Source organism: Amblyraja radiata, chromosome 23, assembly GCF_010909765.2.
Source record: "Amblyraja radiata isolate CabotCenter1 chromosome 23, sAmbRad1.1.pri, whole genome shotgun sequence".
In the NCBI taxonomy this organism is placed as follows: Eukaryota; Metazoa; Chordata; class Chondrichthyes; order Rajiformes; family Rajidae; genus Amblyraja; species Amblyraja radiata.
In genome coordinates, this window is record NC_045978.1 from 34,562,159 (window position 1) to 34,575,623 (window position 13,465).

The following is a 13,465-nucleotide window of genomic DNA, read 5'->3' on the forward strand; positions in this document are numbered from 1 at the left end:
GAAGATGAGGGAGGGAAAGGAAGAGGAGGGGGGAAAGGAAGAGAAGGGGAGAGAGGAGGAGGGGGGAGAGGAGGATGTGGAGGGGAAAGGAGAGGGGGGGGAGAGGAGGAGGGGAGTGGGGAGCGTGGCGGGCATCAACCAAAGGACTGCGTGTTCAGCGGCTTCAATCCAGAACCCGGGGGGGGCGGGGTCGTCACAGGGGAGGGCTGGTTCCTGAACGCAATACTCCCTTGCTGCAGGCTCCAGGGACAGGGAGGGGGCAGAGACAGGGCGAGGGGAGTTTGCTGCTTTTGGAGCTGGGGTTTCCGATTTGCGGCGTCTTTTTGAGACAGGGAGAGGGCAGAGACAGGTGGGGTGGACGGCCAGCCAAGCAGGGTCACGGCGAGCGGGCGGCGACCAAAGGACTGCGAGTCGGGGGGGGGGGGGGGGGGGGTGACGTTACTCGCAGCGCCTGGAAAGCAGCGCGGAGCAGACCCATTGTGACTTCATCAGCTCATTTATTTTTAAAGATATTTCAGATTTGTAAATATTTTCATAAATAACTCGAGAAATAAAGCATACATTTTTCAGATAAGACGATTTTGGACTCCACGGGATAAAACTCTACAGGAATATGTAAAAATGTTACCGTTCGAGCGTCGTTTTTTTCCAAGCAGATGTGATTATACACACACACACACACACACACACACACATCCAAGATCAGATTTTTATAATTATAGAGATGGACTGACTGATGAAGCAAATAGAATCATTGAGTGATACAGTGTGGAAACAGGCCCTTTGGCCCAACTTTCCCACACTGGCCAACATGTCCCAGCTACACTACTCCTACCTGCCTGCATTTGGTCCATAACCCTCCAAACCTATCCTATCAATGTACCTGTCTAAATGTGGGAACAAATTGATCAAAGGTATCTAACAGGGCAGAAGGACAGCCTATTATTAGAACCAAGAATCTGAAAAGGATCCCGGCCCAAAACGTCACCCATTCGTTCTCTCCAGAGATGCTGCCTGTCCCACTGAGATACTCCAAACATTTTGTGTCTGTGAATATAGAGTTCACAGCTCTATAATGTAAAGTGGAATCTCCTCTTCTAAAAATGTCTTTCTCAACCTGAATGCCACCTGAATCAATGCCCCATGGCCAGGATGAGCAGTTGAGTCAAATGATCTGGATTATAAGACCCACTGAGTTTGCAAATCAAACTGGATAATTTATTTTCAAAAAAATGTAAGCCCAATCATTCGTAAAAGTGCAGCACCATTATTTATTTGCACTACATCAGTTCCAAACTCAATTTACTTCTCAATTTGTTTGCAGAAAAAAGTTTCTATATATGTTTAACCTTAGACATCAATTATGTAAAAAAATACAAAATCTACTTATTATTCCTCTATTCGGCTACTGCTGGCTCCAGGTCATAATTCTTCAATCAATTTCACATCACCGTACAGGGTGTTCCACCTTGTCCCATATCTCTCAGAATCATCTTGCGCATCCTCCTGTGGCCAATCTTGGTATTGACCTGTATCCGTCCTTGTGCTAGTTCATCATGATGAAGTTGGATTTGCAGTGTGCTGAAAGTACAGATTGCATGCAACTTTTATTCAGCAGTTAGTCACATCATGCTAATAACCCATTTCTTACCCTCAGCCAAAAGCCTCTTACTGTTACTTTGACACAGCTGCTAGGCGATATGCATAATTGCCTCTGCCTCATTCACAACATTATCTGTGTTTCATTGCGTGAAATATAGCCAGTTACACCACCATGCTGCAGGCTTTACAAAGGACTGTAGCTCCAGGACATACTGATGTTGCAGTTAAGTCAGTGGGAAAGAAGCTGGAAAATGAAATGTGATGTGGGAGAAATGTCAGATTATCAACTTTCAATGGCCACAAACCAATGTGGTACAATAGGATCTGCTGGTTCTGTCATGAAACACAAAAAGTTAGCCTGCAGGTGCTACAAATAGTGAAGGTGGCCAATAAAGCATTGGCCTTTACTGGAAAGGGTATTAAGTTTAGATGCAACTTTACAGGACACTGGTGAGATTGCAACTGTTATACTGCATTCCATTTTGCTCTCTTCCTTACTGCCAATTCGACTTGCAAATTAACTTTTTGGGAATCCTGCACCAGCACTCCCAAGTCCCTTTTGCACCTCCAATTTCTGAATCTTCTCACCATTTAGAAAATATTCTGCGCCTTTATTCCTATTACCAAAATGCATGACTCCACACTTTGCTACACTGTATTTCATCTGCCGCTCCTTTGCACACTCTCCCAACCTGTCCAAGTCCTTCTGCAGAATCCCTGCTTTCTCTACATTAACTACCTTTCTTCATATCATCCACAAACTTGGCCACAAAGCCATCTATCCCCTCATCCAAATCAATGATGGATAACATGAAGAGTAGCGGCCCAGCACCGACTCTTGCAAACACTGCTAGTCACTGGCAGCCAACCAGAAAAAAGCCCTTCATTCCAACTCTTTGCCTTCTGCCATTCAGCTAGCCTTCTATCCATCTCAGTATCTTCCCTCAAATACCATGGGCTCTCATCTTCTTTAGCAACCTCGTGTGGCACCTTATCAAAGGCCTTCTGAAAATCCAAGTAAACAACATCCACTGACTCTGCTTTGTCTATCCTGCTGTTCACATCCTCAAAGAATTCCAACACATTCCCCAGGCAAGATCTCTCCTTCACAAAACCATGCTGACTTTGGCCTATTTTATCATGTGCTTCTTAGTTCTTGGAAACCTCATTCTTTATAATGGACTATAAAATCTTACCAACCACTGAAGTCAAGCTAACCGGCCTATTGTTTCCACTCTTTTGCTTCACTCCCTTCTTGAACAGCAACATTTGAGTAACATTTGCCTCCATCCTCTGCATCCAAATTATCATTCTCAGAAGACGGACACAAAATGCTGGAGTAACTCAGTGGGACAGGCAGCATCTCTGGATAGAAGGGATGGGTGATGGTTCGGGTCGAGACCCTTCTTCAGACTGAGAGTGAAGTAATTCTCAGACATTTCTGCCACCTTCAACGTGATCCCACCACAAGTCGCAACTTTCCAATGCCATCCCTTTCTATCGTCTGAAGGAACCGATCCTTCTGAAACGCCTTGGTTTACTCATCCCTTCCCACCCAAACCAACCCCTCTCCAGGTACTTTCACTTGCAACTGTAGAAGATGTAATACCTGTAACTGTACTTCCTCCCTTAACATCCACCCAAGGATCCCAGCAGCCCATCCAGATGAGACCGAGGTTCACGTGCATCTCCTCAAACCTCAATTACTGCATCTGGCATTCCCGATGCCGCCTCCTTTACATTGGGGAGACCAAGCGTAGAATTGGTAACTGTTTTACTGAACACTTGTGCTCAGTCCTCCAAGGCCTGCTGGATCTCTTCGTTGCTAACAAATTTAATCCCCTTCCCATTCCCATACTGATCTTGGCCTCCTCCATTGACAGAGTGAGGCCACACACAAACTGGAGGAGCAGCACCTCATATTCCGCTGTGTAGCTAATGATACGAAAACTGAATTCTCAAATTTTAGGTAATTAACCAACCACCAACCCCGAAACCCTGCCCCATTTTTTTCTTCCCTGTGCCCCACTGGACATGCACCTATTTTTCTCCTTCCTCCCATATTCTTTCCTCTGACTTCACAATTTGTACCTCTTCTATCCAAGTCTCACAACTTTTGTCTTTTCATCTCTGACCGTTTTCCAACCATCTGCCTATCAACCCCCACCCCCCTCACCTGTGTCCACCTTTTATTCGCCAGGCTCTGTCTGTCCCTCCTCTCCTCCAGCTTTCTCCCTGCCATCCCCATCACCACAATCAGTCTGAAGAAGGGCCAGATGTTGCCAGACCCGCTGAGGAACTCCAACGCTTTGTGTCTTCTTTTGTAAACTAGCATCTGCAGTTCCCTGTGTTCACAAAATAGCAGGCTTCTGCTCAGCTCTGGAACTGCAGATATAACTATCTAGCAAAATGAACTTTACTGAGCAAATCTAACAAGCGCCTTAACATAGAATGTCGATCACAGAAAACCAGCTGAATCAGAAAGAAGAATTAACTTCATTATTTTGCTCTTTTCGTGACCTTTAGACCTCCCAAAGCATTTTATCAGTGACTGATTGTCATAAGTGAAAAAATGCAGCAGCTAATTCGCAAACAGCAAAGACTCGGAAACAGCAATGTGACTAGGATGACATTAAATTATTTTTCTTTTAGGTGATATTTCAACCGAGAGATCAATCAGGCTTCAGTTATTAATATTAGAGATATTAATCTCACCGAAACACAGTATCTCCAACAATGTAGCGTTCCCTCACTATCAGTCTGAATTTTGGTGCTTCTAATGCAGCATCCCACCAAAGTCTGACTAACATTCCTTGACCGTACAATTCTGGATAATTGCATTCCCCCACTTACCGATAAACTCTGCCACAGCATCACACTCCCCTTCAGTTTTAATTGTGCCAACAATGCTGTCGTTCTCCAGAATTGGGAGAAAGAGGTGGACGAAATCTGAGGTGTACGGTGCGGCAATGACATCCAGGACCTGCACGCGTGGAATACAATTGCACATGAAACATTACAAACAAGAAACCATTCAGCCCATTGTCCTGTGTGTGGAGCAATCCAACAAGTTAGAATCCAGATTTCACCACCTTCATCCTGCTCTATAAACATTCCTTCTGTCCTACCACATTCAAAGTCTTAAATAAACATCTTCCTGCACAACCTTTAAATCTGTATAATTTAATTGATGTTGCAATTATCTCCATAATAAAACATATCATGTCACAGTTCTCTGATTCAATTTAGACTGCCATGTAACTTCTCACTAGTCTGTGTATTCCTAAAATTCCCTTCATTGATTGCATATTTCTGGTTTACTCTGCAGACTTTGATACTAGATCCTTTTTTTAAGTCCAATTTACGAGGGGGTATACCACTGTTTACTTCTGTGATGATTCATTGCCAAATATTCCTTTATTTTCTGCTCCTCTGTCAACTTCATATCCATTGCCTCTTTAATTCCATGGGCTTCAATATTACAGTGAAAGTAAAGGTGGGATTATGAGGGCCCAACCCTACAATTACATGGGGATAGATGCCTGGTGGCAATGTCCCAAACCTGGAATCAGTCACTGTTTCCAGTTTCTGACATTCTCGAGGTAACACAACGAGGGATTGAACTTCCACAATGTCAGGCCTGGTTGGGATTCCCCCCCATCCAGCAAATTCTCCCATCCAATGGAATACAAGGCAGGGCTATCACTTGGCAGCTCATGCCCCACCATTTACCCCTAGCTATCTGCCCTCTTCTCCATCAGCCCGAGGAAGGGTCCTGACCCGAAATACCATCAGTGCATCTCCCTCCACGGATGCGGTCTGACCCATTTTGTTCCTCCAATAGCTTTGCTTTTTGCTGGGCTAATATTTACTGGGTTCATTCATCAGCAAAAGATCAGGTGATGGAGGGGAGCTAATATTCAAGATTGTGCCTCCTCCTTGAGTCAGCACTGTACAAATAACCAGATAAAGGTAGTCAATCTGTCTGCCCAAAGCATTTGTGCATCCATGAGCCATGTGTGTTTTGTAAATCACCAGACATGCCGCAAGCTAACCTCTGTCACAAAGTATCTGATGAGTGAGATGTCTGTGTTGAGCTTCTCCAGGCACTTGCGCATATAGCTGACCACGGGCAGGACATAGCCACGACTCAGCAGGTGAACCATCCTGTCCAGCAGGGTTTTCTTCAGCTCCAACTAGTGGGAAAAGCCAAATAAAACATATCACACACTGGGTAAAGTTCCCATTGATTCCTCCATTTCCCCAGGCAGATAGACATGTGGAAGTCATGGCCAGAAAAAGGGTGCAAGACTTCTGGAGATTATTGGATGGATATGCTCTGGAGGGGGTGCAGAGGAAATTCACCGGGATATTGTCTGGCGTGGAGCATTAAAGTTGATTATAGGGAGGGACTGGATGGGCTGGAGTGGAGGATGCTGAGGGATGACCTGATAGAGGTGTTAAATTATGAGAGGGATAGATACGATAGAGAGTAAACATCGCTTTTTCTTGGTCAGGGGTGCCAAAGACAAAAGGGTGTAGGTTTAAGATGAGAGGTGGGAGATTTATTGGGAATGCAATGGTAATTCTTTCCCCACAGAGGGTGGTTGTATTCTGGAACAGGCTACTTAAGAAGTGGTGGAAGCAATTACTTTCATCGTCAATTAGTTGAATAGCCCATACGTAGAAGGCTTTGGACCTCATGTGGGTAAATCAGATTAGTGTAGATAGTTGGACATGGCTCTGTGCAGTATGACTCTGAGTACAGACACAAAGAGGGTTCTGTCTTGTGGATTACGTGGTCATGGAATCGGCTTTCTGCAAGTCCTTTAGAAAAAGGACAGATGGCCATCAGCGTACAGCAGCACACTGGAATATGAGTCATTATTATGTGGTTAGGGGTCAAGGAAAGAGCGTTCACTTCGTAGCCCTGTTTCCACCAATCTTTCCACCATTACGCACAAGAAGCAACAAGACAGACACCATTGTACGCAGATGCCGAGAAGTGTGCTCAGCTTTGGCTGAACAACTTCTAATCTTGTGTGTGGACTCGATAAGGAGAAGATGAGTGGGTGGTAACATAACCACATCTCACCAAAAACAAGGTGCAGAGTATCCATTAACTATTTCTTCTTAATGAACCAGGAAGAATTCTTTGCCCAAATAATTGTAAATAGATGCCCCAAAAACGAGGGATTGCATTGCGGACTCCAACTATCACAAATGGAACTAAATTTAGCAGGTAGAGGAAAAAAATGTAAGGGGAATGAAATAAATAGTAGAGACATGACTAGCACACAAAGAGGAGGGGGAGAGGAGAGGGGGAGAGGAGAGGGGGGGAGAGGAGAGGGGGGGAGAGGAGAGGGGGGGAGAGGAGAGGGGGGGAGAGGAGAGGGGGGGAGAGGAGAGGGGGGAGAGGAGAGAGGGGGGAGAGGAGAGAGGGGGGAGAGGAGAGAGGGGGGAGAGGAGAGAGGGGGGAGAGGAGAGAGGGGGGGAGAGGAGAGGGGGGGGAGAGGAGAGGGGGGAGAGGAGAGGGGAGAGGAGGGGGGAGAGGAGAGGGGGGAGGAGAGGGTGGGGAGAGGAGGGGGAGGAGAGGAGAGGGGGAAGAGAGGAGAGGGGGAGGAGAGGAGAGGGGGAGGAGAGGGGGGAGGAGAGGGGGGAGAGGAGAGGGGGAGAGGAGAGGGGGGAGGAGGGGGAAGAGAGGAGAGGAGGGGGGAGAGGAGAGGGTGAGAGGAGAGGGAGGAGAGGAGATGGGGGAGAGGGGGGAGTGGAGAGGGGGGGAGAGGAGATGTGGGAGGGAGGAGAGGGGGGGAGAGGAGAGGGGGGGAGAGGAGAGGGGGAAGAGGAGGGGGGAGAGGAGGGGGGAGAGGAGGGGGGGGAGGAGAGGGTGGGTCTAGATCAGAAAGAGAGAGAATTGCTAGGGGCTGAAATTACGATAAAAGACATTGAAGAATCAATAAAGTCCTTAAAAAACGGAAAGTCGGCAGGACCCGATGGTCTAAATTCGGAATTTTATAAAAAAAATTATGACTTGCTTTCCCCACGCCTACAGACAATGTACAAATATGCTTATACTCAACAGAAACTCCCAGAAACTCTAAATGAATCAACAATCATACTTATACCAAAAACGGACAAGGATCTTGAAGACCCAGGTTCATACAGAGCTATAGCCCTCTTAAATACTGATCAGAAAATATTAACTAAGATTCTATCTAATAGATTGAGCTTAGTGATCAGTAAATTAATACATCCTGACCAAACAGGGTTTATCCCCAAACGATATTCATTTTTTAATCTGAGAAGATTATTTAATATTATATACTCCAATAGAATCCCCAACGCAGAGCTAGCAATTATCTCGTTAGATGCTGAAAAAGCATTTGACCAGGTAGAATGGCCATATTTATTTTCGGTGATGGAAAATTTCAACTAGGAGAGAAGTACTGTACATGGGTTAAATTGTTATATTCTAACCCAACAGCTAGAATATTAACAAACAAAATGTTATCAACTAAATTTAATCTCTCTAGAGGCTGTAGACAAGGATGCTCACTATCCCCACTATTATTTGCTCTTGCAATCGAACCCCTAGCAGAAAGCGTTAGAAACCATCCAGGAATATTTGGATACAATACTAGAGACACAAGGAATAAAATCTCCTTATATGCAGATGATATACTAATATATATTACAAAATTAGAAACTAGTATTCCAAACCTATTAAATCTAATAACTCAATTTGGTCAGTTTTCGGGATATAGAATCAATTGGAATAAAAGCGAAATCATGCCAATAACAAAATTTAATTTACATACAATACAACAATCCCCTTTTAAAATAGTTAAAGATAAATTTAAATACTTAGGAATCTGGGTAACTAAGACATATACCTCTTTATTTAAACTAAATTTCCCACCCTTACTGAATAAACTACATAAGAATATTCAATACTGGAAAACACTCCCCATTTCAATGCTTGGGAGAATTAATGCTATAAAAATGATTTTTTTACCGCAACTACTGTACCTACTTCAATTAATTCCGATATATATCCCAAAAACTTTTTTCAAAAAAGTCGACTCCATTGTTACAAGTTTTGTCTGGGATTATAAGAATCATAGAATAAGTAAAAAACACTTATGTAAATCAAAGATAAATGGAGGTCTGGCTTTGCCAAATTTCTTATTTTATTTTTGGGCAGTACATATTCAAAACATGAATTTTTGGCTGGAAGAAATGGATCAACAACCAGATTGGCTAATGATGGAAAAGGAAGACTGTCTACCTTTTGAAATTGGACCGATCATATTTGCCCCCACAAAACAGCACAAAAAAACCTATAAAGAAAACCCCATAATACATAGTGGAATACGAATTTGGAAACAAATAAAAAAAGATTTAAAATTGAATAATATACCACTCTGCCTTCCCATTGTAAATAATCCTTTGTTCAAATCATCCTTTATGGACAAAGGTTTCACACAATGGAAAAATCATGGAATCAAAAATATAGGACATCTTTATGGGAAAGGTACTTTTCTTTCATTTCAAGAGTTACAACTGAATTATGGACTGCACTCAAATAATTTTTTCAGATATCTACAAATTAGAGATTATGTTAAATCTAATACACAAGTTTACAAGAATAGGGAATCAGAAATTCTTGATGAGTGTCTGAACAAGCATCCTAATACTGAAAAACTAATAGCTTATATTTATAACACCCTACTAAATAACGAGGTACCACCGACCGAACTACATAGATACAAATGGGAAATTGAAATAGGTCATCCTATCACGAAAGATATGTGGGACGAAAGTTTACAACAAATACATCAATGTTCATTAAATGCCAGACATATTTTAATACAATTCAAGGTCTTACATAGACTACACTTCTCTAAAATAAAACTAAATAGAATCTTCCCACAAATCTCTCCTATTTGTGATAAATGTCTACATTTAGAGGCTAATTTAACACATACTTTTGCAAACTGTATAAAACTTAAACATTTCTGGACAGATATTTTTGAAATAACTTCAAAAGTTATTAATACAAAACTGGACCCAGACACAAAATTAATAATACTTGGAATATCAGAACAAAGCTTAACACTCACAACAAACCAAAGAAACTTCCTCAATTACAGTATAATAACCGGAAAAAAATTAATATTAAAATTTTGGAAAGGCCCTACAACCCCCACAATCAAAATGTGGATTACGGAAATGTCGGAGACCCTATACTTAGAAAGAATTAGACTTGTCTTAATGGACAAACAAGATCTTTTCCATAAAATTTGGGCTCCATTCATTAACTATCTGAAGGGATAGACTGGCACAGCACGAGGACCCAGCTGAAACTTGAACTCAGGAACAGATGAAAAACTATACTCTATACTTTATAACCTACGAACCTATCTCCATTGATGTATCACAGGTAACCCATTCCACCTCCCTTGTTTTTCTGTTGTGTTTTTTTTTTGCTTTCTTTTTTATTTGTAACTTTCTACCCTCTCTTTTTCTCGCTTTCTATAAAAAATAAAAATACTAGAAGCAGAAGTAATTGATAATGGAAAATTTTAATAATGTATGACTGATGTATATGAAAAGTTTTTTTTCTACTATAATATGTAACTACATTGTATAATATGTCTACTAATAAATAAATAAATAAAAACAAAAAAAAACGAGGGATTGCATTGCGGACTCCAACTATCACAAATGGAACTAAATTTAGCAGGTAGAGGAAAAAAATGTAAGGGGAATGAAATAAATAGTAGAGACATGACTAGCACACAAAGAGGAGGGGGAGAGGAGAGGGGGAGAGGAGAGGGGGGGAGAGGAGAGGGGGGGAGTGGAGAGGGGGGTGAGTGGAGAAGGGGGAGAGGAGACGGGGGGAGTGGAGGGGGGGGAGAGAGGGGGGAGAGGAGAGAGGGGGAGAGGAGAGGGGGGAGAGGGGAGGGGGGAGAGGAGGGAGAGGGGGAGAGGAGGGGGGGAGAGGAGGGGGGAGAGGAGGGGGGGGAGGAGAGGGTGGGGAGAGGAGGGGGGAAGGAGAGGGGGAGGAGAGGAGAGGGGGAGGAGAGAGGAGAGGGGGAGGAGAGGAGGGAAGCAGGAGAGGGGGGGAGAGGAGGGGGGGGAGAGGAGGGGGGGAGAGGAGAGGGGGGGGGAGAGGAGAGGGGGGGAGAGGAGAGGGGGGAGAGGAGAGGGGGGGAGAGGAGAGGGGGGGAGAGGAGAGAGGGGGGGAGAGGAGAGGGGGGGAGGAGAGGGGGAGGAGAGGAGAGGGGGGGAGAGGAGAGGGGGGAGAGGAGAGGGGGGAGAGGAGGGGGAGAGGAGGGGGGGAGAGGAGGGGGGGGGGAGAGGGTGGGGAGAGGAGGGGGGGAAGGAGAGGGGGAGGAGAGGAGAGGGGGAGGAGAGGAGAGGGGAGGAGAGGAGGGAAGAGGAGAGGGGGAGAGAGGAGAGGGGGCGAGAGGAGAGGGGGCGAGAGTAGAGGGGGAGGGAGAGGAGAGGGGGAGAGGAGGGGGGGGGAGAGGAGAGGGGGGGAGAGGAGAGAGGGGGGGAGAGGAGAGGGGGGGGAGAGGAGAGGGGGGGGAGAGAGGAGGGGGGGGGGAGGGAGAGGAGGGGGAAGAGAGAGAGAAAGGGAGAGAGACAGGGGGAGAGAGAGAGAGAAAGAGAGAGGGATAGGGAGAGAGAGGTGGGGAGAGAGAGAGAGAGTGCCTTTTTACTTCAACCCAAACCCCCCAAACAACCATTTGCAGGCAGTGCTTTTTTACTTCAAACTAACCATATTTTCATTTTCAAACCACATTAAGGGTACTTACTCACAGTTGTGTACACATTTGTTCAGTGTCATTCAAAGCTCAGAGTGCCCTCCAGCTTGCAGAGACTGATTGAGGCACACCACTTCCTGGTTTTATAGTCCCTCCCCCTCCGTCCAGCAGGGACAGCAGAGAGAATGGTGAATTTTTTAAAAACATTAATTTCTCTCTGATTTTTCATCGATGTGTAAAACACTCTGGTCCAGGAAGGCAGACGTGGGCTCTGATCGAGGTGGCCAAAAATGACGGCCATAGGCGGCGGCGTTCTCTCGGAAATCGCAGCACAGTGGGCCAAAAGCGGTCAAGTAAGACTTTTAGTAATATAGATGTTCAGTTTTGAGCACCATATTATATGAAAGGTGTTGCCAAGCTTGAAAGGGTGCAGGGAGGATTTATGAGGATCTTGCCAGGACTCGAGGGCCTGAGCTTTAGGGATAGGTTGAGCAGGGTAGGATTCTATTCCTTGGAATGCAGGAAGATGAGGGGTGATTTTATAGAGTTGTACAAACTCATGAGAGGAATAGATCGAGTAAACGCATTGTCCAGAGTAGGAGAATTGAGAACCAATGGACATATACTTAAGGTGAGGGGGGAAAGATTTAACAGGAACCTATAGGAGTAATTTTTTCATGGAAAGGGTGGTAGGCATATGAAATGAGCTACTGGAGGAGGTAGTTGAGGCAGGTACTATCGCAACGTTCAAGAAACATTTAGACAGGTACATGGATAGGACAGGTTTAGAGGGATATGGGCCAAATGCAGGCAGGTGGGACTAATGCAGATGGGACATGTTGGCCTGTGTGGCAAGTTGGGCTGAATGGCCTGTTTCCATGCTATAATATTATTCCTCTATGAACCTCACCTATCACAATGCACTTTTGCTAAAAATTATGCATAATACACCAGCTAGAATTTGCGTTTAACACAATATATATCTCTGCAAATATGTATCATTCCTCATTGACACATGGAAATTAATCCCTTGGATTCATAGCTGGTGAACATTGGTCATAGACCAGATATTAATGGAGCCTTTAGTCCTCTCTGTAACAACAGGAGAAAGCCAGAACCTTGCTAATCCATTCCCCAGTTTCAATAAAGTAGAACTTCCACTGCATTTAACTCCATCATTCCAGAAGTTAATGCAAAATGCAAACCACGGATTATTTCACCTTTGCATCCACCCACCCCCCATGTTCCTTCCCCATGTAACAGAAGGATTACCTGCTCCATGACATCAAGCTGGGAATGTTCAGTCTCAAACAGTTTAACAAGCAGCTGCAGGACCTGGGGATGGAGAAGCTGGTGGCAGGTACTGATCTGAAGAAGACAAAAGCGAGATCATGACAACCGTGGTCCCACAAAGACTGGAAATGAAACAGCTGAACCTCCCTAGCGAGGGTATGGGCCAAACTTAAGTTAACCAATCAAGATTGGGCAGTAGAAGCTCTATAATATCACTCCTAAATGTGAGGGAATAAAATATCAGGCGTCGAGCTTGCTCTTGATCACTATTCAATGCTGGCAAACACACAATGTTCATCAATGTGACCAGCATGGATTTGGTACCGTACTATGGAATCTAAACAGCAGTCATTCACCCACTGTTGCAAAGTGTAGTATTAGACATGTGCAGCGGTCTGGTTTTGCTAGTTATATTCAGCAAGTTAATCTGACTTGTTCAATAGTTTGGCTATTTTAGTTTAAATCCCAACAAATTTATCTTCTGTATTCCTTAGTGAATCCAATTTTTATTATAAATCCCTTTTGTTAATTATTTGTCTGTGGAATTCTTAATTACTTAGAACCTAGTAATTTATTCCTATAGCTTTTTCTGATTTTGAATCAGACTGCAATCAGTATGAATTGGCAACCCAGTTCCTCCCACAATACCATCTTTAAATTTCACGTTCAAGTTCAAGTTTACATTTATTGTCACTGCACCAATTGGTACAGCGAGATTTGGGTTGCCATACAGCCATACAAATAAAAAGGACACAACACACGATAGAATTTAACATGAACATCCCCACAAAGCGGAA

The 13,465-nt window shown here is 44.2% G+C and overlaps 1 protein-coding gene across 3 annotated transcripts in view; it reads right to left on the reverse strand.

Annotated features, from left to right (window-relative positions):
* Nucleotides 1-1,251: 1,251 nt before the first annotated feature.
* The window catches only part of nelfcd (negative elongation factor complex member C/D), a 52,186-nt gene continuing 39,972 nt past the window's right edge, over nucleotides 1,252-13,465 (reverse strand). For all 3 annotated transcript variants that reach the window (XM_033042020.1, XM_033042019.1, XM_033042022.1), the window contains exons 12-15: nucleotides 12,648-12,743; nucleotides 5,658-5,798; nucleotides 4,456-4,585; nucleotides 1,252-1,581 (exon numbers count right to left, since the gene is read on the reverse strand). In XM_033042020.1, the coding sequence (XP_032897911.1) occupies nucleotides 1,547-1,581; nucleotides 4,456-4,585; nucleotides 5,658-5,798; nucleotides 12,648-12,743 (402 nt within the window). In that variant the 3' untranslated portion in view covers nucleotides 1,252-1,546. The remainder of the gene's footprint in view (nucleotides 1,582-4,455; nucleotides 4,586-5,657; nucleotides 5,799-12,647; nucleotides 12,744-13,465) is intronic.